Source organism: Onychostruthus taczanowskii, unplaced genomic scaffold (assembly GCF_017590055.1).
Source record: "Onychostruthus taczanowskii isolate IOZ18803 unplaced genomic scaffold, ASM1759005v1 scaffold108, whole genome shotgun sequence".
Lineage (NCBI taxonomy): Eukaryota > Metazoa > Chordata > Aves > Passeriformes > Passeridae > Onychostruthus > Onychostruthus taczanowskii.
In genome coordinates, this window is record NW_024497408.1 from 75,453 (window position 1) to 97,811 (window position 22,359).

Sequence of the window (22,359 nt, forward strand, 5' to 3'; positions counted from 1 at the left end):
AGTTGGTATGTCTACCCAATGTCGTGTTGTCTTCATCTCCATCATGTTCAGTGACCTGAGCCAGATCTCCCTTTACCCGGTCATTGTCTTCCAGTGTTCATCTGCCATCAGTGGGCTGGAAGATGGTACCTGCAGGAATTACTTTGGCTGCCAGCAATCTGTGAAGTCCATGTCTTGAGCTCATATAAATATGCCTTGATTTTGAATAAGTCCATTGCATTAATTTGTCTACAGATTCATTTGTGTCTGTCAAGTCTTTGATCTCTTACAACTGGAAATATTTTAGATCTCTGTTACTTTGCAACGTTTGAACTAAACTGGTATATGTGCTTAACTTATGCAGCAAGGACAAATGGCTGCATAGCCTTGCTCTGTAAAGAATCAGGATATACAGTATCTACAGCAATGTCTATGTGCTTCAGTTGGTCTTCTACCTCCTATAGAATTCCTGACTAAACTGGTGTATGTGCTTAACTTATGCAGCAAAGACAAATGGCTGCATAGCCTTTCTCTGTAAAGAATCAGGATAAAATGTACAGTATCTACAGCAATGTCTATGTGCTTCAGTTGGTCTTCTACCTCCTATAGAATTCCTGTCCAGACATTTTTTACATGTTTTGTGTAGCTGTGTAGTCACAGTTCAACAAGTTGAATGTCAGCCTGTGTTGATTCTCATGTATCTTCCTCTTGCTGAGATGTCCTGGTACTTCCTTTCATACAGTAGTTAAGGGAAAAAAAGGTCTCTCACAGCTCAGCAGTAAGGCTTCTTCTTTTCATTTAGCTTTTTGTGAGAAATTATTTCTTGTTGTTGGATGTAGAGGTTGTCCTCAATGTGCAGCTAAGCCCAGGAAAAGCAGACTGGGTTTGGTTACTTTTCCCTAACTGCTTCGGTACAGGCAGGACTGGAACACTGAATCCGTGGGCAGCATTGCACATCCCTTAATGTGCTCATGACTGAATGTAGTGGTAGCTGCAGTTTCCTTTTTCATGAGAAGGCATATTTTGCATGATTGGTAACCTGTATCACTCTCAATATGCATTTTTAAAGAAATAACTGTGACCTCAGTGGGTGATTGTAATAGTTGCAGAAACAACTTAGAGTTTGTTCTTTTGGAGAAACTTACAGGTACATTAATAATTCTTGGTATTTGTGACAGTTCTAGAATTTCTTTTCTAGGACTGGTGCTTTTTTAATACCTACCTTTCCCCTTAAAATGCTGCCTTGTGATGAATTGCAGCAATAAAACTTGGTGTCGCCAGGTAGACAAAGCCCAACTTGCCTAACTATGTGTGTAGCAATATTGAGTTAAGCTCTTGCTGTATGGGCGGGAATACAAAGATTTGTGCAAGAACACATTGAAAAGGTATTGCAGAATTTTATTTTTGAAACAGAAAATAAGAGAGCAAAGGAATTATCCTTGCTGCCCATTTCTTAAATTGTTTAGCTAACCTGTAAAAATTTCAGTATTTGCATTCTGCTGTGACTCTAGTCTCAGATCTTTTTTCCTCAGACTGAGTTAATGGCAGCCCCACTGAATATATTATGTGAAGGTTCAGAAGACTCTTATCCTCACTGTTGGGGAGATCACTTTGTAGCAGAGTGATTGCTGTGAAGTGTCCTTCCCCCACAGTGCAATTGTGGGCAGCTTGGGAACACGATGCATTTTGCTCCCTGGTGTTAGCTGCAGTCCATGCTCCCTGTGTCTCCCTTTCTCCTGGGGAGACTTCGGAAGCTGCTCCAAGGCAGCTGATCACAGAAATGAGCCCAGGCACACTGCCTTTGGGTTTGCAGCTCGGTTGTGTTGAAGGGCCACACAGAAGGCAGGGTGGGAGATGAGTTTGTGTGAGAGCCTCAGGCTGGGATACAGGCAAAGAGTGAAAGCAAAAAAGCATAGGAGAGGTTTGGCTCCTTTAAAGCTCGGAGCTGCTGGCTGACCCAGACTGTTGGTCGTGGGGGTTGCATTGCAGGGGCTCAGGCTTGGGTAGTCCTGGAGGAGGTTTCTGGTGTAAGGGAGCCAGCACCAAAGGAAGAGCATGGTGCTGTCATCCTCTGTCATGGACCTTCAGATGTTCAGACACTGGTTATCTGAAATACAGAAGTTCAGTTTCAAGGCAGTGTTGGAGGTTTAGGTTGAGCAACCATACCTGGGCTTGTTGCCTGCCTGTTGTGAGCAAAAGAGATGTTTGCAAGTTTCTAGAAGATAGCTGATGTCTGTACTTGGAATCAGATATCAGTATAGCACAATTAATGAAAATTGTGGGCTTAATCAGTTCTGCCTGATCACCAGGACAGGAGAGCAGTCCTGAACGTAGCTGTTTCAATCAGTGTGTTTATGTATTAATGCTGAATATGCAGTAAGTAACTTAATTTAGAAATGGTGGTGCCTTTGGGCGCACATCCTAATGAGATGAGATTTGTTCCATGTCTAAGGAAGCTGAAGATGAATCATGGGCATACACGAATATGTACTAAAATATGATATGATTATAGTGTATATCATTATCTATGATTTATACAGTATAAATCACAGTATCCTCCAGGAAGCAGAATACCAGCAGTAGAGGTGACTGGCTGACATTTCTAACAAGTCTTTATGGCTGGGCACCTGTAGCTTAAACCCTTCTGTGGCCTTACTTTTGGACACTGAGTTGTATTATACAAACACTATGAAATGTTTCAAAGTCAAAAGCTGCAGGGTTCACAATTCCAGAATTCTTTCTCTCTGCACAGAGATAAGAGAGGTAAAGAAGCAGTCCAGACAGCAGAAGAGCAAAACTAATGGTGGAAAGATGGAGCAAGGGCTACTTTTACAGATCTACTAAACCCTCTCTTTACTTTTAAGAAATTTTAAGGGGCTGTTGGATTTCTAAAACTTGCAGTTACCAAGTTATACTAATCTTTCTCCCAAGTCCCTACAAACAGTTTACTTACCAGAAGTGACCTGGCTTACTGGGATTAGCATCTAAATATCACTAGTTACAAAAATGAATGATCCAGTCAACTAATACTGAAGGCTGTTTCATTTTCTGTTTTTTTCACTCTCAGTAAATCCATGCAGAGGAACCACTGCTGTTGTCCTTACATAAACTAAGAGAATATAATGCCTCAGTAATAGGTAGAGCATGTTTCCTGACTTGTTTGATTTGATAGTGCAGATGTGATAAGTTGCTGTATTCTCACAGCTGCAAGGTATTTAGGGAAGATGAACAATTGACCTGTCCAAACACATTTCATACGCAGCTAATTATCTCTGAAAGTGTCTTGTTATATGAAAAGTTACGTTTGTCTTGGTCTTAATTGGAAGGAAGCTGTTCATTGTGGACTAGAGTTGATATTCTGTTGTGGCTGGCTTATGTGTCTTTATTTGGAGAAGGGAAGGAGAGTAAGTTGGAGGTTTGAAACAAGTTTTGGTTCTTTTGGATGACTACAACTAATTGCTAGGGATGGTCATCACAGTGAAGTGAAGCTCATACAGCTTTATAGAAAACTGGTGTCTGGGTAGGGAAGAGGTAACCTGTTGGCAGGATATTGCCTCCCCTGAATGAGGCCACTGTGAACCTGCTCAGGTGATGCATAGGGCAGCAGCAATATCCTGAGCAGGGCTGGCCAGGAAGGAAGGAGTGTTGCCCAGCAGGTAGATGAGCTTCAGCTGGGGCTCCTATGTTGTGTGCCAAAACAACCCCTCAGAACGGTGCATGGGGTGTGTGTAGCAGAGCACTATCCTCCCATCCTGCTCCTAATTTAGATGTGTGCAGCATCAGTTGTTGCTAGTCTGTGCAGTGAAGTTTTCGTGTCTCGTAGAAAATTCCATCTTGTAGGAAATGTATTGTTTTACCTTTAACTGGACAGGTGATAGATGTTTGGTTTTAATTACGGAAAAATTATTTGCTATTTTTTATATTAAGTAATAAAAGATACCCTTTTAGTATTACTTCTGAATTACTTTTCCTAGGTACTAGTATTACAGGCTTGTAACTCTTTTACTACCACCTGAAGATAAGGTTTTGGAAAATATCCAGGTATTTTGTTCTTAGATTTCTGGTTTAGAAGACTGTGCTTCAATACTGATGCCTGTGATCCTCTGAAACACTTATTTATAAAGTGCTACTCACATATTTTCGGGATACTGGGATTTTTGCAAATGCAAAGAAAGCAGCAGAATGGAAAAGCAATATGCACACTTCAAAGTTCAACTGAGTTCTAATTTTAAAATAAAATCTGGTAATTTAGCAGACAACTAAAAAAAAGTTGCTTTTCTGAAAATCAGTAAGTATGGGGGCAGTTAACCCTGTGTCTTCTTGTGGATTCAGATGTACAGGGTATATTTGAAGGTAGTATCTTGAAATAGAAACTTCCTTAATGAATGAGGTGATACTGTGAAGTTTTTCATTGGTTTGAATTCATTGGTTGAAATCAAACTACCCATCTCTTCTTACATTGTAATGTGAATTTTTTCAGTGGGTGTTCTTTTACAGAGCACATAAAGTGTTTTAAAGCTGTTAGGATTCTACTATTCTCTACCTTATCCTGAAAAGAGGGAGAAGTACTAACTCAGTTTAGTGAATTGAAGCATACAGAATTCAAGACACAGGTTATATTCCACTAGGATTATATAAAGCTAAAGACACAAATAAAATTTTTGAACTAATCCACTGGAAACTGAGATGGGTGTAAATGCTTTTCAAGTTACACAAGCATGGTGTGCATTTGTTTATATTTACCTTTGAAATTTGATATATTTGCGTCAGTATTAAGTCACTGTACTGGCATCTACTTTATTAAATTGTTCCCCCTATGTTGTTACTCTAAAAGGGGTCTGGAAAATGATGGAAACAATTAAATGCGATATTTTTTCCGTAAGATTTGTTTTTCCAGTACGCCACTCAAGTATACTCAGTCACATATAGCAAATAGATATAAAAGTAGGGCATTTTAGTGTAATTCTCCTAAATTAAACTTCTGGGACTATATCACCAATCATGCTATGCTTTATACAGCTGAAGAGCTGAAGGCTGCTTCTTGGAAGTGACTTTAATGCTGGTTTTAAGTACTTCCTTAGTTGTGATTTACAGCATCATATTGTTGTTGTGCTGAATGAATGAGAATGATTGAATTGCCTGGATTGCACAGGTTTTCTAGAAATCTGTTAGTGAAGAAAGCAGTTTACTGTTGTAGCATGTTTATAGTTAACACAAATTTGCTCTGCCTTAGCCTTTGAATTGCAAACCACTATGTGTATTCTTCAGATGTGGTTAAAATGACAATAATGCTTTAATGTGGTGGATGAACAATTAGAAAACAGTTCATGGCATTTTAACTTTTTTTCATGTATGCATGAAACTCTTGCCCTAAAGCAGCATTTCTGTAAAAATTCAGAAACATAATGTTGCACTTAAGTCAGCTATTACAGAAGTAACGGTTTACAAAAAGCTACAATATCTATAGTTCATAGTCATCATTCTACAGAAGATTAGTCTACAGCAGCATTTGAAGGCTTGCTGTGAAGGTGTAATGAAAGTGGGGGTCTAAATTACTGAAGAAGAAAGTGAGGAAATATAAGGAAAAAATACTCCTAGCTAAAGTAGTCCTCTAGACTTCTGCAGTATGAGGGGTGATGCAGGAGAAACTGGTAGAAACATAGCAAGTAGCCAGGAACAATATTGGGAAAAATACTGAGCAATTGACAGCAAGTTAGTAAATCAGTCAGTAGTCCTGGTCAGGTAACTCCAGCCTTCTTGCCTTTCTTGTGTGGTAAGTAGTGTCTTACTGCATTGATTAACTTAGCACATTTTTTTAAAAGTAAGTGGTTAGGGCCTGTATAATATGTAATAATCCAGACTGGGAAGGGAGGAGGAATTGGATTTAATGCTATGACTTGCAGCTCAACAGAAGTTTGTATTGGAAAACTTGATTCATGTTCAAGGCCTTCTGGGAAACTTAAACCTGAGCCTTGGTACTTCTGATCCACAGTAGGAGTTTGTTTCAGGAGCCTGATTGGTTTCTCTGATGCTTTAGTTAAAGTAAATACTCATTATTAAAGCCTTCCTGTGAACAGTGCCTTCATGGGTTGGATTTTTTAGCTAATAAATTATCAGAAGCCAGTGCATTTGAAGTTCACTCAGTTCACTGAGACTGGTTGTAAGGTTCACTTTAGAGGGGGTTTCAGAGCATTTGTGCAAGTCTTGAATGAGCTGGACTGCAGGCCCTTGTAGGAGCTGGATGTCCCAAAATGGGTTAATTCCAGGCTGGAGTAGGGGAAAGAGCTTCCTCTAGTTGAGCAGTGTCCGAAACAACTTGAGATGAACTGACTGTATCCCCCATGCTCATGTCCCTGTTCTGCTGAGGGAGGGAGGAGGGGAGAGCTGGGACAAATGGAGGGAAGGTGTTTTTAAGATCTGTTTTACTTCTCATTATCCTGCCCTGATTTTGATTCATAATTAATTCAGTTCATTTCCAAAAGCTGAGTCTGTTTAGTCTGTGATGGTAGCTGGTGATTAATCTTTCCCTGTCTTAATCTCAATTTGTGAGCCTTTCCTTTATTTTCTCTTTCCCATCTCATTGTAAAGGGCTGTGATGAGAGCAGCTTTGGTGGGCACCTGGCATCCAGCCAGTCAGGGTCAACCTGCCCCATTAAGTCAGTGATTTATCAAACGTTATTATTCAATAAGTCTGGAATTTTTCAAGAAATACTTAAATTTTACTAGTTTTTTTTTTTTCTTTAAATATGGTTGCCTTACTGTCTTGAGTCATCATCTATAGCCGAACCATGAGATCTGACCATGCATTTACTAGTTTTACTAGTTTCTTTTTTTTTTTTTTTTTTTTTTTTAAATATGGTTGCCTTACTGTCTTGAGTCATCATCTATAGCCGAACCATGAGATCTGACCATGCATTTACTATTTCTAGTGCAAGAACAATTAGACCACATTTCCTCTTTTAAGAAGTCAGGCAACTTCTGTGAAAAGAGGAATATTAAAGATCTCTCTGAGCCTGTCTTCACAGGGGAGGTTCTCCAGCCCTCTGATCATCTTTGTTTTTCTCCTCTGTACTCCAGCAGGTCCATGCCCGTCCTGTGCTGGGAGCCCAGCTCTGGATGCAGTGCTCCAGGTGGGTCTCAGCAGAGCAGAGGGGCAGAATCCCCTCCCTGCCCTGCTGCCCACGGGGCTCTGGATGCAGCCTGAGGTGTTGTTCTGGGCTGTGAGCTCACATTGCTGAGCCATGACCAGCTGTTAATTCACGGGCACCTAGTCCTTCTCCATGGCTGGTCTCAATCCCTTCAGCCCACAGCCAGTATTGGTATTGCCCCAACCTGCGTGCACCCCTTGCCTTGTTGAATTTTATGAGGTTTATGCAGACCCAGCCCTCAAGCCAGTCATGGTCCCGTGGTTGACACCTCCACCCTCCGTATCAACTGCACCATGTCTGGTGTTGTCAGCAAATGTGCTGTCACGGGTGTGAATACAACAATTGAAGCTCACAAGTGGTACTTGTTTTCTGCTATAAATCGAGGGTAGGTGTGCTGTCCTGTGCTTACTGTGAAAGTTAGTGTCATGTCCAAACCTGGGTGTCTATTGTGTACAACCATGAAATTCAGCTCCCCCATCAGTTCCAGCTGATGGCTGGTAAAAACACTAACAATTTGGCATTGTGGTTCAAGCTTGCTGTGCCTTGCCTTAGGAGACCCTTTTCTGTGGAGCACTTGAAATCTGTCTCCAAGGTATAGATTCCTGTTCGGCAAGTTCTGCTAAGGTTTGCTTCTCAGTTTGTTTATCTGTTTTGGTGTTGGCATTTTATTATCTAAGATTTGGAAGCTGAACCATGTACTTGTTTGTGGATTATTTTTACATTTTGAAATAGAGAACCTTAGTATTTCTTTAGAGCTCCTAAGAAATCTAGAAGTTTAGTGTATGCCTGACCTGTGAAGAAAACTGCATTTGTTTTTAGTGTGACAGATCAAGCTTTGTCTTAACTAGTTAACACTAGGACATATGGTAATTACTTGCCTGTAGATTGACAGTCTTTGATAATTAAGGAAGTTTTGAATGAAAGTCAAGTTTAGTCAGGAATGCTGAGAGATGGCTTGAAATACGTCCTATATTCAAAGCTGTTCTAGTTCTAACCTTAACGTATTGAGAAAAATATTTTTTCTATAAGTCTGAAAATCTTGTTTCTTTTAAGCAGAGCAAAACTGAATACTAACTTTGTCTATACTTGGGACGCATGGTTAAATCTCAAGAGACAATTTCTGAAAATACAGGACTTAAAGAGCCATACTCTGCTTAGAAAACAGATTGCTATGTTAGTGCTCATTGTATTTTTGTCTTGAGTTTAAAATTCAGATTTTTTCTATTCAGCTGTTGATCTCTAAATCCGTTTCTATTGTTTGGTGGTTCTTTCTGTAGAAATTAGGTAGATTGTAAAGCAGGGATCTGTTCTTGTTTTCCAGCTGGGGTGCATGTGTGGGCAAGTTCATTGTGGAAGTTTGAGAGAATAATTGTTTCTAGATCTATGCTTTTTGTTGTTAGGGGGTTTTTTTCTTTTTTTTTTCCCCTTTTTTTTCTTCTTTCTAGTTAGGCATTTAGTTTTAACTCCTCAATGACCAACAGTTGTAAAACAAGTGATTGGTATTAACTCCACCCTGGTGCAGTTTAAGACTGCATGAAGGTTAGTGCTGTAAATTAAGCATGTAATGCTAGTAATGAGAATATATATGCATTCATACAAGGCCAAAGTACACCTGAAAAGTTCCATTTAATCTTATTGGACAAGTCTGGGGGAGGCCCACAAACATGATCTTGGGACTGGAGCATCTCTCCTGTGAGGACAAGACAGTTTGAGCTGTTCAGCCTCAGGAAGAGAAGGCTCTAAGGAGAGCTTATAGCACCTCCTAGTACCTGACGGGACTCCACAGGAAAGCTGAAGAAGGACTTTTTGTCAGTGAGTGTATTGATAGGGAATGGCTTTAAGCTGAAAGAGGGAAGATGCAGCTTAGCTGTTAGGAAGAAGTTCTTTACTGTGAAGGTGGTGAGGCTCAGGCACAGGTTGCCCAGAGAACTTGTGAATGCACCATCCATCACAGTGTCCAAGTTCAGATCGGATGGCGCTCTAAAGAGCCTGGTCTAGTGAAAGGTGTCCCTGTCTAGAGCAGGATAGCCAGAGCTAGATGATCTTTATGGTTCCTTCCAACCCAAATCACTTTGTGATTCTTCTAGGATGAGGTGCAGGAGGTGCTCAGTTGACAAATTCACTGCAGACAATATCCATGTTACTGTATTGAGAGAACATACTCGTTTATTCTAATGCTTAGTGAGCAATGCCAGTAGGACTCAGCTATGGCTTTTTCCATTTTCTAAATCAAGAGTCATAATCCACATAGGTAGACAACAGTCGGTATTCTGATGTCACTTGGCTTTGTGTTGCCTTCTGTATTTGTGTCTAGAGGAGATCTACACATTCAATGCCTGTTCTGTAGTGCTGCTGAAATGGTTCATCCAGTTGTCAGAATACTATAGTTTATTTGCTGAGCAACCTCTTCTGTTTTCTGAAGCTGTTGATGAAATAATTCAACTCGGCTATGGCAAATATAAGTTACAGAACAGACTCTATTCCATAGCAATGGCACTACCCATACCTCTCCTTCTTGGTGGTGCCAGGGAAAAGCTAGCTATTGGCTTACCACTGATGTTGATGGCTCAAAAACCTTCAAATGATCACACAGAGGATATTACATTGTTATTGTTCAGAGATAAAAGCTCTCTTCCATCAAGTTGAAAGATAGCATGCTGACAAATCAGCCAAATAAATGAGGTACATAAAATTGCAAGATGGAGTTTATGGTTTCTATTTTGTGCGGAACAGCAGCCTGAAAAAAGTGTGCTATCACAGCAGTCTGCTTGTCAGGTGCTTGTTTCATTTGCAGATACTTCTAGAGGAACCCTGATTTTAGTAATGGTGTTTTTTGGAAATGGTTTGATTGTGGATTTCTTGTTCTTGTCATAAGGCAAGATGAATTTGTGCTTTGAATGTGCAATTGAAAATTATTCTAGCAAATTAGACCTATGCTGCTCAGCAGCTGATGTCTATGGGAGGCAAATACCTCCTTTTACTTTCTACCTTTTCCTTTCACCTCCACGTGGATGATGGGAGGCTGTCAGCAGCCGTGGACTCTGCAAGACCAAGAGGTGTTTGGGGAGCACAGGCATTGTAGCTCAGGAGTAGAAACAAAGGATTTAAGCATGTGAGGCAATTAATGAGACATAGCACATTGTATCCCAGTAAACCAATGCAAGCAAGCTTTGAAAGAACCTGTAATATTTATCTGGATGTTTTCTGATTGTCCACATACCTGTGTCTGTGTGTGATCATGCATAGCTGGCAGGCAGCTGCTCCCACTGCTGTTGATACATCCAGGCAGCCTGTGAGTCTCTGTTGCAAGTGGTTTCCTGATCCCAGCTCTAAGACCACCTGAAGATTTTTTTCCTGCAAGTTAATTGTAAATACACTGAATGGAACAGCAATGCCCTTCCAGAGCAGCCAATTACATTCTTGTCTGTAACTACTTTGGTGCTAAGTCTGTCTTGCATGCTTAGCTCATGGTTGATTTCTTGACATGAATTGGTGTCAGATGAATAAAGATTTCATTTCCTGGGTATTGGACTGTGGTTGACTTCAACTGTCATATCCTGACAGCCCTCTCCCCTTCTCTCTGGAGTTGAGAAGTCTATGAAAATGGGATTAGACAAGGCTGTCTGGCACCACTTTCTCTTGGAATGGTGTAAAACTTTGAATAAAGGCACTTGAATAAATTGCTGGAAGTAGCTGTTTAGAGCTTCTGGCACAGATGAATTCCTGTGGACAAACTCTAGGAGAAGTTCTGTTTCTCTGCTGATAAATTGGTTTTAACTGTTCAGGGAAAAGAAAGCAGTGACAGTATAACTGTAGATTAATTCTGGCTAGAAGGAGCATCAGGAGCCTGCTGCACAAAGCAGGATCACTTTCACTATGAATGTATTTATAGACTCCTTTTGCTTAACATCCTTTGCACCCTCTTTCTTTCACTTTCTTTATCTCCATGTGCAGACATATTTGGCAGTATCAGCCCCCGATGAGGCCCCCCCTTGCTAAATAAGATAAGGAACATATGGTGACTGAATTGCTTGCACAAAAAACTTGTTGCAAAAGTAATCTGCAGCAAGTCAGTAATCTCACCTGCCTGTTTATGACTGTGTCTGTATAAACTGCAAAATGTTTCTGTGGTCTGAAGAGTGTGTTGAGATTAATTAAGTATTCAAATTTTCCAGTTTCCAGGAAGGATGAGACTAGAATGCACCTACACAGTTTGTCTTGTTGTGGTTATCGGCTTGTTTGACAAACGTGGTGTAAAATCCAGGAAACAGTATCAAAGGTATTAGGTAGATTGTCCTTAAGCTTCTTTTGATGCAGATTAAATGTCACCTTTGTCAGCACTTGGCAGTCTTCCATTTTAGCTCAAATACAATTTGAAGGGTAATGCTGGGGGTGTTTCAGGCTCTGTTTCCTTAATTGTCGTTCCTGTTAGTTGTTTTTGTTGTCTGTCTTCTCTACAGCACAATTTTGACCTAACTGGGTGTTTCAGCACATGGCAGAAGTATAGTTAGTGTAACTGTGGATTCACATAGACTTTAAATCAGTTGGCAGATTCAGGAGGTGCAAAGTGCCTGAAGTTGCATGGAAGTCAATGTAGTGTGCTTGTTTGCATATTTGTGTAGTCTGTAATTCCTGACTGCTGTGGCCATTTGATTTGCTTAATGAACTTAATGAACTAGTCAATATAACCTGACTGCTGTGTATATAGAAATGTAATTAATGGAAGGCTTATAAGAATGTATCTCTGCTGAGAGAAAATAACGTGCTTTTTTTATAGCTTCTATTTGCGTTGCTCAAGAGCACTTACTGTACTTAACTTCCACAAATACTATTTGTGTCTTACAGCTTGCCTTGAAGGGATCTAACTATGCTGGTCTGCTGGAACGGCATCGCATTCATACAAAAAACGTGGAGCATGTTGTGGACAGCTTACGGTAAGGATGTGTGGATGTTGAAGGTTTCAGACACAGTGCAAATTATCTGTGGATTGTATGAAACAAAAGGAAGAGCCTTGTGTTACAAATGCTAATAAAATAGGAAAATACTAAATAATAAAATAAAATAATTTATACTAAATAATAAAATACTGAAAAGAGAGGGGTGCAGATGAACAGTCATTCCTGAAAGAGCCGTCACGTGAACTGCCTCAGATCAGTTGACTGGCATGTTCTATTATATCATGAAAATCAACAAGAAAGTGGTACAAGATTTGTGTGTCAAGTGTTTTTAAGCCAAATATGACTCCAGTTACTCCTTGGCTGCATGACAGCTTTTCGGAAGGCTGTGACAAGGAACAATACAGAACGGAATTCAGACTTTTTCTGAACTTTACAGGAACGAAAGGATAGAAGTTCGTCTTGTTAAGCGTCGAGAGTATAATGAAGAGACAGTTCGGTGGGCAGATGCTGTTATATCAGCAGGAGGTATGACTTTATGGAAGGGAAGTATTTGTTTCAGTATGTTTTCGTAGATATGTTTCACAAAAATACTTGACTGTGTTTGAAGCAACTTGAAATAATGCACATTCTGAAAACAAATTGCTAATCTAATTGTCAGAAAATCTGACAAAAAGCAGTGGTTATGACCATCTTGTCGCTTCTAGTATCTAAAATTGTAGTCCATGGAAGTGAATCCCAGTGCATGGCCACTTGAAAAGTTGTTCATGTGTGAAACAATACAAACTGTGGAATTTACTATAGTTATCAACTAAAAGGGATAAAATTCTTGATGTCATGTAGTTTTATGTAACTCTAAAACCTACTTGTTGTTTTTTTTGGGATGTGAGGTGTAGACTAACATACTACCTCATGGTCCCCTTGCTCAAACTGTCTTTCTTGCTTTCACACTTAATCCAGTGACTGGCGTATCAAGTTGGATGGTACAGGTAAAAAGTCTGCAGCTTCTGAGCATCTTGTGCCACTGATCAGTGTTTTCCAGATGAACCAACAGAGCAATTAACCTGACTGTTTATCTTTAATATTGGATTGCAGCAATTCATTCAGTGTTATTTTTTGGGATATGCTGCAAATACAGCATTGTGTTGCTGGGCTCTGACACACTGTTCACTCATCTGTGGCAAACAGGCTTGACCACAGCTTTCTCTCTTCCCACTAGTCCAGTTTGCCCTTAGGTACTGATCACCATGAAGAATGGGTAGAAAGGTTTATTCCTGGAGCATCCTATCACACTCTTGTGGATTTCAAAGAACTTCACCAAAGTGCCAGTTTGTCTTTGGCAAAATTTTTCATGGTTGAGGCAAGCAGCTGGGAAGTAATACATCCATCTGAGGTTTTCAGAGCTTTGTGTTTGCGTGCTGTTCAGAGCTTATATCTTCTTGCAAAGGCTGAATGAGGTTATAGTGTTCTTTGTGTTTAACAGACAGGAAAAAATCCAATACCAATATCTGGAGAAAACAGCACATTTAAAGATTTCTACTTTAAAGAAAGATTTTTATTTTTAAAGATTTCTACTTACCCAAGATATCTTTTCCAAGTGTTCCAAGTGGCCTATTTGGGGCCAAATAAAACCTTTAAATTGTCTTAGGAAGACAACTGGAGTGAAGCTGAAGTCATTGTTTTTGTGTGACTCACAGTAACATTCGGTTTTGTTTCCTGTCTCCTGTGGCTTTGTTTAGCAATACTTTCTAAATTTACTTTTGCTAAAAAATTTCTCTTATCTGCTGGTAAATGTACAGAAACTCCCATAAATCTCTTTTAAAGCTTGCTTCTGCCATGTTCAATTGCCTGGGCATGTATAGCTGTCAGATAAGTTGTACTTTTTCCAGTCATGTTTGCTATCTCAAATTCAGTTGTCATTACCCTTATTTGATTAGGTGTCAGTAGTTTTGTCCCATTGTATTTTTGTCCAGCTTGCCTGATTTGTTGTTGATATAAATGCACATAATGCTAATGCTGGAGTACATTCCGTTTTGGGTACTAGAATGTGAAGTGAAACTAACTTTTGATCTGTTTTCTTTGTAGGTGATGGTACAATGTTGTTGGCAGCCAGTAAGGTTTTTGATAAATTTAAACCAGTCATCGGAATAAATACTGATCCTGAAAGGTAAAAACATATTTGGGAAATCAGTGCTTTATTTAATATTAGGCACACTGTGCATATGTTTTTGTGGTACATGAGGCATACCTGTAGCATTTAGCAGCATAAATATCTGTTTTAGTGGGTTGTAGATACCAAGGGAATCTTCTATTTTTTTAGAGAAGTTTGCACAGGGAGTTGTCCTGTCTCATCTTAGAGGACATTAAGTAGTATTGGACAAGCATGCCTGTGTTACAGTGCCACAGATGTTCTCACACACCAGTGTAACAGCACTTGCAGCTAGTTAACTTCCAGAAGTTTGAGGTTAGAGATGGCAATACAGAACTTAGGAAGAAGGACTTGGTAAAAGCAGCTAAGTGTGGTGCCTGAACACACAGAACTTTAATTTTTTGGTGAAGAAGGTGGATCCAGTAGAGTCTCAGATGAAGTTTACTGTTGTTTCTTAATGTAAACAATAATATAGCTCAGAAAACTCCTGAACCAATTGTTGGCACTTAGCTGTCCTATTATAAACTCTGCACAAGCTGCACCCACCTGCCCACATCAATCTTACAGCTCAGTAGATGCAGTGTGTTAGTATTGCTTGGTTGGTATAACCTTCAAATGGACTGCAAGTGAAACTCAGAATTCACCAAGGCTCAGCTGGCTGAGAAGTCCAGATTGAGATTTCTGCTTGTGATACTTCTGCTTTTTTTTTGATATTGACAGTTAGTTTGTTCCTAGTACATAAAGTGGTGGTCAAAAGGTTTAATTCCTTTAATACCTTCTCTTCCAAAACTTCTCAAATGCTCTGAGTAGCTATTCTGCATTATCAAGCCTGACTAGTGGGGTTTAAATAACAAGTGCCTTCAAATAGTCACATATTACTCATGAAAGGGTTTAGTCTTCTAGTTTTGACATGAGATTCTTTAGATCTTAGGCTTGTTGCTTAGCTGTTCATGTTGCTAACTTGTGTGTAAGTGGAGAAAGATTTTTTTTTTCCTCACCTGCCACGTTTATTAAGCTTAAATTGCTTGCCTAGAATGGTGACAGGAGCTATACTCCTGCAGGATTATTAGCTGAACAGACAGTCTTTAGGGGAAATGTGGCAGAAACAGCCTGTCTCAGACACACAGACTCCAGGAGCTGAGAGCAGTGTATTGTTGCTGATGTGGTACTATGCAAGAACAGTAGAGTCCTAAAGGTCCCAGAAGTGTAGCTTTGCTAGATGCAACACATAGGGAGATTTGTTTTATTTTTCAAAGGTACCAAATCTGAACAGTAATACTATAATTTTCATTGTCATTTTTTGCTACCAGATCAGAAGGTCACCTGTGCTTGCCTGTGAGATACACACACTCATTTCCTGAAGCACTGCAGAAGCTTTATCGTGGTGAGTTCAGGTAGGATTCTCTGATCTTTGGTTTTCAAAAACATAGAGGGGTTAAGAAGCACCTAATCATGTGCAATTCCTAAGAAGTAGCTGAAGCTTAGTGTGAATTCTGTGTAGATATTTATAATGTTGAAAAATTAGTTTTTTGGTCAAGAGTGAGACTGGCATACAAATGATAAAATTGACTGCCAGTTCCAGAAAAAAAGTCTTCTGGGGTGACCTGCAGTAATTGATTTCACTTCTGACTTAGCAAATTCGTAAATGAGGAACTGCATTCTTGTAAGGGGTGTATTGGTTTATGTATTTTAGGAATGTCCTGGTTTAGAGCAAATTTTGGAGGAAATTTTTGAAGTGAAAGCACTCTAGAAAGCAAAGTCAAGCTGCCCCTCCCCCAGCTGGTTTGAAAATAAAAATCTCTTTCAAGAAGAGTGGAAAAAACTGTTCATTTAACAAGCAAAGTACTCACAAACATGAAAAAATGAACAGTATTAAACAATGGAGCCTGCTGCTGTTCTGAAGAGATGGCAGATTCAGACACAGCCCGTGTCATGGGCTGTAGCTCGGCTCACTCAGTCTCCTATCCGTCCCTGCGGCGCTGGAATGCAGCGTTCCAGCCCTGATGGGCCACAGGTGTGAGCTCCCTGTGCCATTCTGGGCTTTCAGTCCTGAGCAGAGCTGATCAGAAAAAGAAACGCCACAGTCCGGGGAACTTCACTGCCTAAGCCAGCTAAAAACGGACTAAAAGCAAAGGAGAGCTCTGTCCCCCTGTCTGTCCGTGCTGCAGACAATGCAGTCCATGAGCAGGAATGCAGCAGAGTGAGTGCAGTGTCTGATAACAAACTCTGCGCTTCTTCTCTCCTCCCCTCTGCTCTAGGAACTGTCTTAGAGATGCGGAAGTTAATATCCAGCATAAACTGAACAGAAAATTGGGGATACAAGCATCATAAGGACTCAAAAACATGTAGTACAGTGAATGCCATAAGAACAGAAGCTAATGAAACACATACAGTTAGGAAATGGTCAGTATGTTGCATTGGGGTTTTGGTTATTGAGATAGAGTGGCTTAAATTTTGCTTACAAATTAGTGTAAGGCAAACATTTCTTCATGCTGAATATAGCTTGATGTTTCCAGTACTTGATATTTTTAAAATAGAATAATCTCACTTGATTTAAAAAGAAACAAGCTGAATTTTAAAGGACAGACTAGAGAAGAGTTTTTAATAATTACTTATGAAGAGACACTGTTCTGTAGTATTATAACTTTACAGAATATTTTTGTGATGACAAGCTATCAAACAGAAGTCAGTCGCTTGTGAAAGTATATAGCAATTGATTTTTGTTATACTTCTAGCATATTAAGTTTGTAACTTGAAGTGTAACTGCCATAGAATAGTTCTGAAATTGAATTAATACAATTGCCAGAATAAATAACTGAAGGAGTTTCAATATGTATTGCTAAAGGAGCAGGTGCTTTCTACTCACATATTCTAAGATTTAGAAAACAGAAGCTTTTTAGTCCCTGTCATTCTAATTTGCTTAAGGAAAACTCATAGTGCTTATTCAGATAACCTCCCTTGACATTTGGCAATTTTGATGTTTTGTTGGAAACAAAGCTATACTTTTGTTGCTGACACTCCTGTTACTGCTCATTATGGAGCTGAAACCTCGCCAGAGCCAAACAGAAAGGATTTCTCTAATTATGTTTCTGAAATAATAGGAGACAATAAATTAATAACTAGGAGATAATAAAATAATTTATTCTTAAGCAAGGACGTGAGCAGGTGTTTCGTTTGAGAGTTCTTAGATTTGTTTGGCCCTAAGCAAACTTTGGAATAGGTGGGTATCTGAATCCTTGCCTGGAAGGGCTTTGGTATTTTGGAGTTGTAGTGGATGGTGAATTGCCAGAAAGGACAAACTATATCAGACTATCCACACTTTTTATCTTGGTGGTCATTACTGTAGCAGGTGCTCAGAATAGGGATGGTACAGTCCCATTTTCTACTTTTGTGGGGGATGTGACATGTTCTGGCCAGGACCATTCTAGTATAGTGATACTCACTGCATGCTTTCTGCATGACTACCTAAAGTCATACTTGGAATTTAAGGGCGGATAGGATGTGTAAAAGAGGCTCTGTAAAGATGACTAGAGGAAAAACTAGCAATGTAGTCATATAAAGTGTAAGCCTCTTGTAATTTTATGAAAAACTGGTTAATGTCACCTGGATATCGACAGTAAGAACAGGGAAAAGATTTGCTCATAACACTCTCTTGTGATTTGCTTTCTTAGTCAAAACTATTGCTATTTTGTTTTATGAAATATCTTAGGTTGTAGGAGGAAAAGGAATTTATATCTCTAAGGAAAAATAAAAAAAATTGGAATGTTATAACATGGGTTTTATATCCTTCTCTTGCTTCAAATGAATTCCTCTTAAGCACCCTAAATTCCTGGGCCAGGAGGGATTGTTAAAAGAGAAGATACGTGGGGCCTTTATATATAAAAGGGGTGCATAGAGCTGCTTTTCTGAACATGTCAAATACAAACAAAAGATGTCAAAATACAGCACGTATTTTTGTGGAAATTCTTGAGAGGTCTTTATTCTTAAAAGCATTGTATCAGTCATTCATTCACATATTATAATCACATGCCTCAAGAAGAGAGCTTATTACTTATAATTTTTGTAGGCTACTTTTGGCCTACAAAAGTACTACTTTTGTCCTCTTATTTTACACATGCAAAAATATTAGGTAGCAAATTGGTAAATATAAAGAATTTACAATTACATATTATTAACTTTTTAAATTTAAAAATTATAGTAGAAGCTATAAAACTTGAAATATGACTTTGAATATATTTAGTTTCTACTCTTAGGATGTTCTGCTTTGAGAGTGGAGACTCTCAGATCCTATCTAATTTTGTAATGAATATTTCATATTGACTTCTTTCTCCTCTCTTAGGTGGCAGTGGCGGCAAAGAATCCGACTGTATCTTGAAGGAACTGGGATTAACACAACCCCAGTGGATTTACATGAACAGCAGCTAAGCCAAGAGCAACACAGCAGGGCTCACATAAATGAAAGATTCCAGGATCAAAGTAGGTTAAAATCTGACAAGAATATAATCACTTTGCTATGATAACTTGCAATAGAAGATAAGGATTTGTAAAAGTTTTGGTATTTGAAATACCTGCTGTCAAAATACCTGATCTTTTTTAAAATGCTGTCTCTTAGAGTTACTGTAACTACTTGAGCATATGTGTGTGTGTTTGTGTATACATATGCCAACTTTTAAGTCAGGTTAATTGATAGTTGTAAAAGCTGGTCTTGGACTACCAGCAAGCAAATAAGGTATTAGATGTGAGAGTCTGTCTGTAGATAATTCTTAAACACCTTCAGCTCTTTTCTTTATGGTGGGTTGAAAGATGCACGGTTCTGTGCCTAACCAGTGTCCAGTACTGCATTTGTTCACTAAGAAGTCCTTGTCAACATGAACAACTTGTAAATCCCCTTTAATTAACTTGTGGTATGAAGTCTAATTCTTTGAACTTCATCAGAAATGTCTGTTAAGTCACTGCCAGTGAATTTGACTTGGCTGCAAGTGTGACTGACAGAAGACTTCATTCTGCTTAGTTGCCTGTGCCTTTTCAGGGAAAAGTGTCTGGACTTAAGCATCATTGCTGACCTTGGTTTAAATATTTATTGTCTCCAGTAAAGGACAGTGACTGGCCACAGAGTAAATCAGTGAAAAAATGAGTCTTTGAAAAAAATGGAGCATTAGGTCTAGAACACAAACCCCGGCAGAATCTGTCTTCCAGTGAATTGTGAATGGTTTTTGAAAACTTGTGTTTTAAATCCATGATTCAAAACTCTTATATTTGGTATCTGCAGGATCTGATATTTCTGGCCCACATCTTTTACCAGTGAGAGCACTCAATGAAGTCTTCATTGGGGAATCTCTTTCATCCAGGTATGTTTAATTGTTTATTGTTACAGCAAGGCACAATTGACTTAATTTCTTTTTATGACATTGCAATGGATAATCAGTGATGAGATTTTACTGTCAAATTTCACTTCTATTTCATAAATATTTAACACTGATTGTATTATTGCTGATTACAAAGTATATTTTCAAAGATGTAAGTGCAGTAATGTTGATTTCTGGTTTTCTGCCTCCTCTCTGGTTATTCTTTCATTTTTCCTGACTTTTTTCTTTTCCTTTTACTGATGACTTAAATATCAGTCCTTGAACTGCCTGGTCTCCTGCTTATCTTCTTAAATATCTTTTCATAAGCTTTTAGCATGACCAAGCAGAAATAGCTTTTATCATGACTCCCTTTTCTGGCTTTTTGTCATTAGCCTGCCTTTTTTTTTTTTTTTTTTTTGTCATTTGTCATGAGCCTGCTTTTGGTAGAAACCTTGTTATTGACAGAATATAGTTATTTCCTTTGTTTAAGAACTATGTTTGTGTCATATCATGGTACTGCCTTATCCAGGATACATTTGACTGTCCTTTCTGTCCTGAAGATCAATGCATTTTTGGCAGCCAGACAGTAAGAAGGACACTGGGAATATGACTGGGGCTGTGGTGAAAGGCATGATCCTTAGTGAGGATTTGATCAAACTTTTACTTGTATTTTATATGTTTTCACTTTATTATTTATCTTTTAAAAAATCCGAAACAAAAACAACAACAGAAAAGCCACTTTAGTGTTTAACAGCTTGTGTTTGTACAGTGCCTGGGACACTGATTGCTGGTACAAACAATATAAGTGTTCTGTGAGTGCTTTATTTTTTGTCTGGACTTCAGCCTCAGACTGGCAGAAGGAATTAATCTCAAAGAGATAGAAATCCTGCTTTCTACTAAATATAATCTAATTTTATCAAGATACTAAAAAGTTTCTTTAATGTGCAGTGATAGAGGAACACTAAGCTGTTTTCCAATGCTATGAGTGTCACAAGTACGTTGTTCTCTTGGTTCCTGTGTATTTGAGAACCACTGAGGAACACAAGAAACAAATATCTAGAAATAAATATGTTACTGGACCTTACAGTTGAAGGCTTATATGTCATAAAGGTGAATCTTCTGTTAGTTTCAAATATACAGGTCTGCTATTTATTTAGAAAAAATAACTTGAGGAGCTTCTTGTCAGGTCTTATTCTGCATGTCAGTGAAGAAAACAAGTAAATTGAAGAAAAAACCCCCCAGAAACCTGTCATACACAGCTTTGCAAAAATTACATTAAACTGAATCAATCAGTGCACTTGTGTTCTTAATTTACTTTCAGTTCTCTAATCTCCCCATCTTTTCAAGAGTGATTACAAAACATGCCCTTAGTTACTGAGAATGTAAACTGCTTGGCACCAAACAGCCAAGAGCTGTGTTTCTAGACTGAAATAATAGCTCAGTAAGTTCTGTTTACTAAGAATGGTGAAACTCAATCGTGCATGAAAAAACAAATGTGGTATTTCTGAAAAGATATCTGTTAATCTGAAGCCTGTATCACAATTTGAATTAGGTCCTATGAATATCAGTAAGTTCATAAATACACTCTTGGATATTCTGAAGCTTGTAGAGAGAAACTTTGGCCTCTAGGCTTAACACTAGGAATCCCCTGAGAGATGAACAGTAACATGCAAAAGATGATTGTACATCACGACCTAGTACTTTTGAGTTTTAAGAATAATTTGCCCTGGAGAGAAATGTAAGCCTGCTGTTTGTGTAAACCTATTGATGAAGAATCACTGGATTTTCAATTACTGAAGTGATCAAGAATTCAGGTTCAATCATGCTATTACTTATTTATGTTGAAATGTTTAGTGTTCCTTGACATAATTTAATGACACCCAATCATAGCATAAACACAGGTTTTGTGCAACAGGTATGCAAGGAAGGTAATTATTTACAATTTTATTTGTAAGTCCAGCAAGCCCTGCAGATAAACCAGAGAGGTGGTTTTATGCATAAATTAACATGAGAAGTGACTGCAGAAAAAGTGCCTAAAAGTTCATGCTAGAAGTCATTTTGATCCGTTATAAAAACTGATATAACATAGTGAATCAAGTTGCTGTCAAATGGTAACACTGTACTGTGAAATTGTGATCCAGATTTGAAAGTAGCCCCTCTAAATTGTAATGTGCCTGATAAGGCTGTGTGTTCTGTCTTATTCAGGGAGAACTTTAAGTCCTGCAAACCCAGTTTTAAATTCTCGCTTCATAGGGCCTCCTATTATGAAATATCAGTTGATGATGGTCCTTGGGAGAAACAGAAGAGTTCAGGGCTTAATGTGTGTACTGGAACAGGATCAAAAGCATGGTGAGTACATGTTGCTGCTTTGACAGAAAATACCATTCCAGATAAGCTAGATGAACCTGTTTGGCCTATGCATTTTCTCCTTACTGAGACTCTGTTGGGCTATGGGTAAGTCAGTCTAATATTGTCACTGTCAGTACGGCTCAGAGCTGTCCCAGATGTATTAGATGAGCAGGGCACTCATTCCTTGTGGGTATGGAGGGAAGATTTAAAAGGGTGAGGAGATGTGGCACTGAGACAGAAGTTTGCCTTAGGTGTAATTTCAGTGAAAAATGTGGCATGCCACACGTGAAGATGAGTGGTTGAGAGTGGTGAAGGAAAGAGATTCTGCTGTGACTTGCAGAGAGCATACTGAGGTGATCTATGAACTACTCCTGTTGTCTAAAATTAAAATGTTTAGATGAACTTATAAAAATCCAAGCTCTAAGAAGAATGGGAAAACATGTATCTGGAAGCAGTGTTAAATATTCTCTGGGCACATCTACTGTCCATTCTCC

The 22,359-nt window shown here is 38.8% G+C and overlaps 1 protein-coding gene across 2 annotated transcripts in view; it reads left to right on the top strand.

Moving 5' to 3' along the window:
* Positions 1-22,359, top strand: part of NADK2 (NAD kinase 2, mitochondrial) — a 30,486-nt gene that overhangs the window by 1,242 nt on the left and 6,885 nt on the right. Inside the window, exons 2-8 of one of the 2 annotated variants that reach the window (XM_041419251.1) lie at positions 11,973-12,061; positions 12,462-12,550; positions 14,108-14,189; positions 15,482-15,565; positions 18,511-18,647; positions 19,441-19,519; positions 21,722-21,865. In XM_041419251.1, coding sequence (XP_041275185.1) covers positions 11,973-12,061; positions 12,462-12,550; positions 14,108-14,189; positions 15,482-15,565; positions 18,511-18,647; positions 19,441-19,519; positions 21,722-21,865 — 704 coding nt within the window. The remainder of the gene's footprint in view (positions 1-11,972; positions 12,062-12,461; positions 12,551-14,107; positions 14,190-15,481; positions 15,566-18,510; positions 18,648-19,440; positions 19,520-21,721; positions 21,866-22,359) is intronic. The other variant, XM_041419259.1, reaches the window with a different exon arrangement.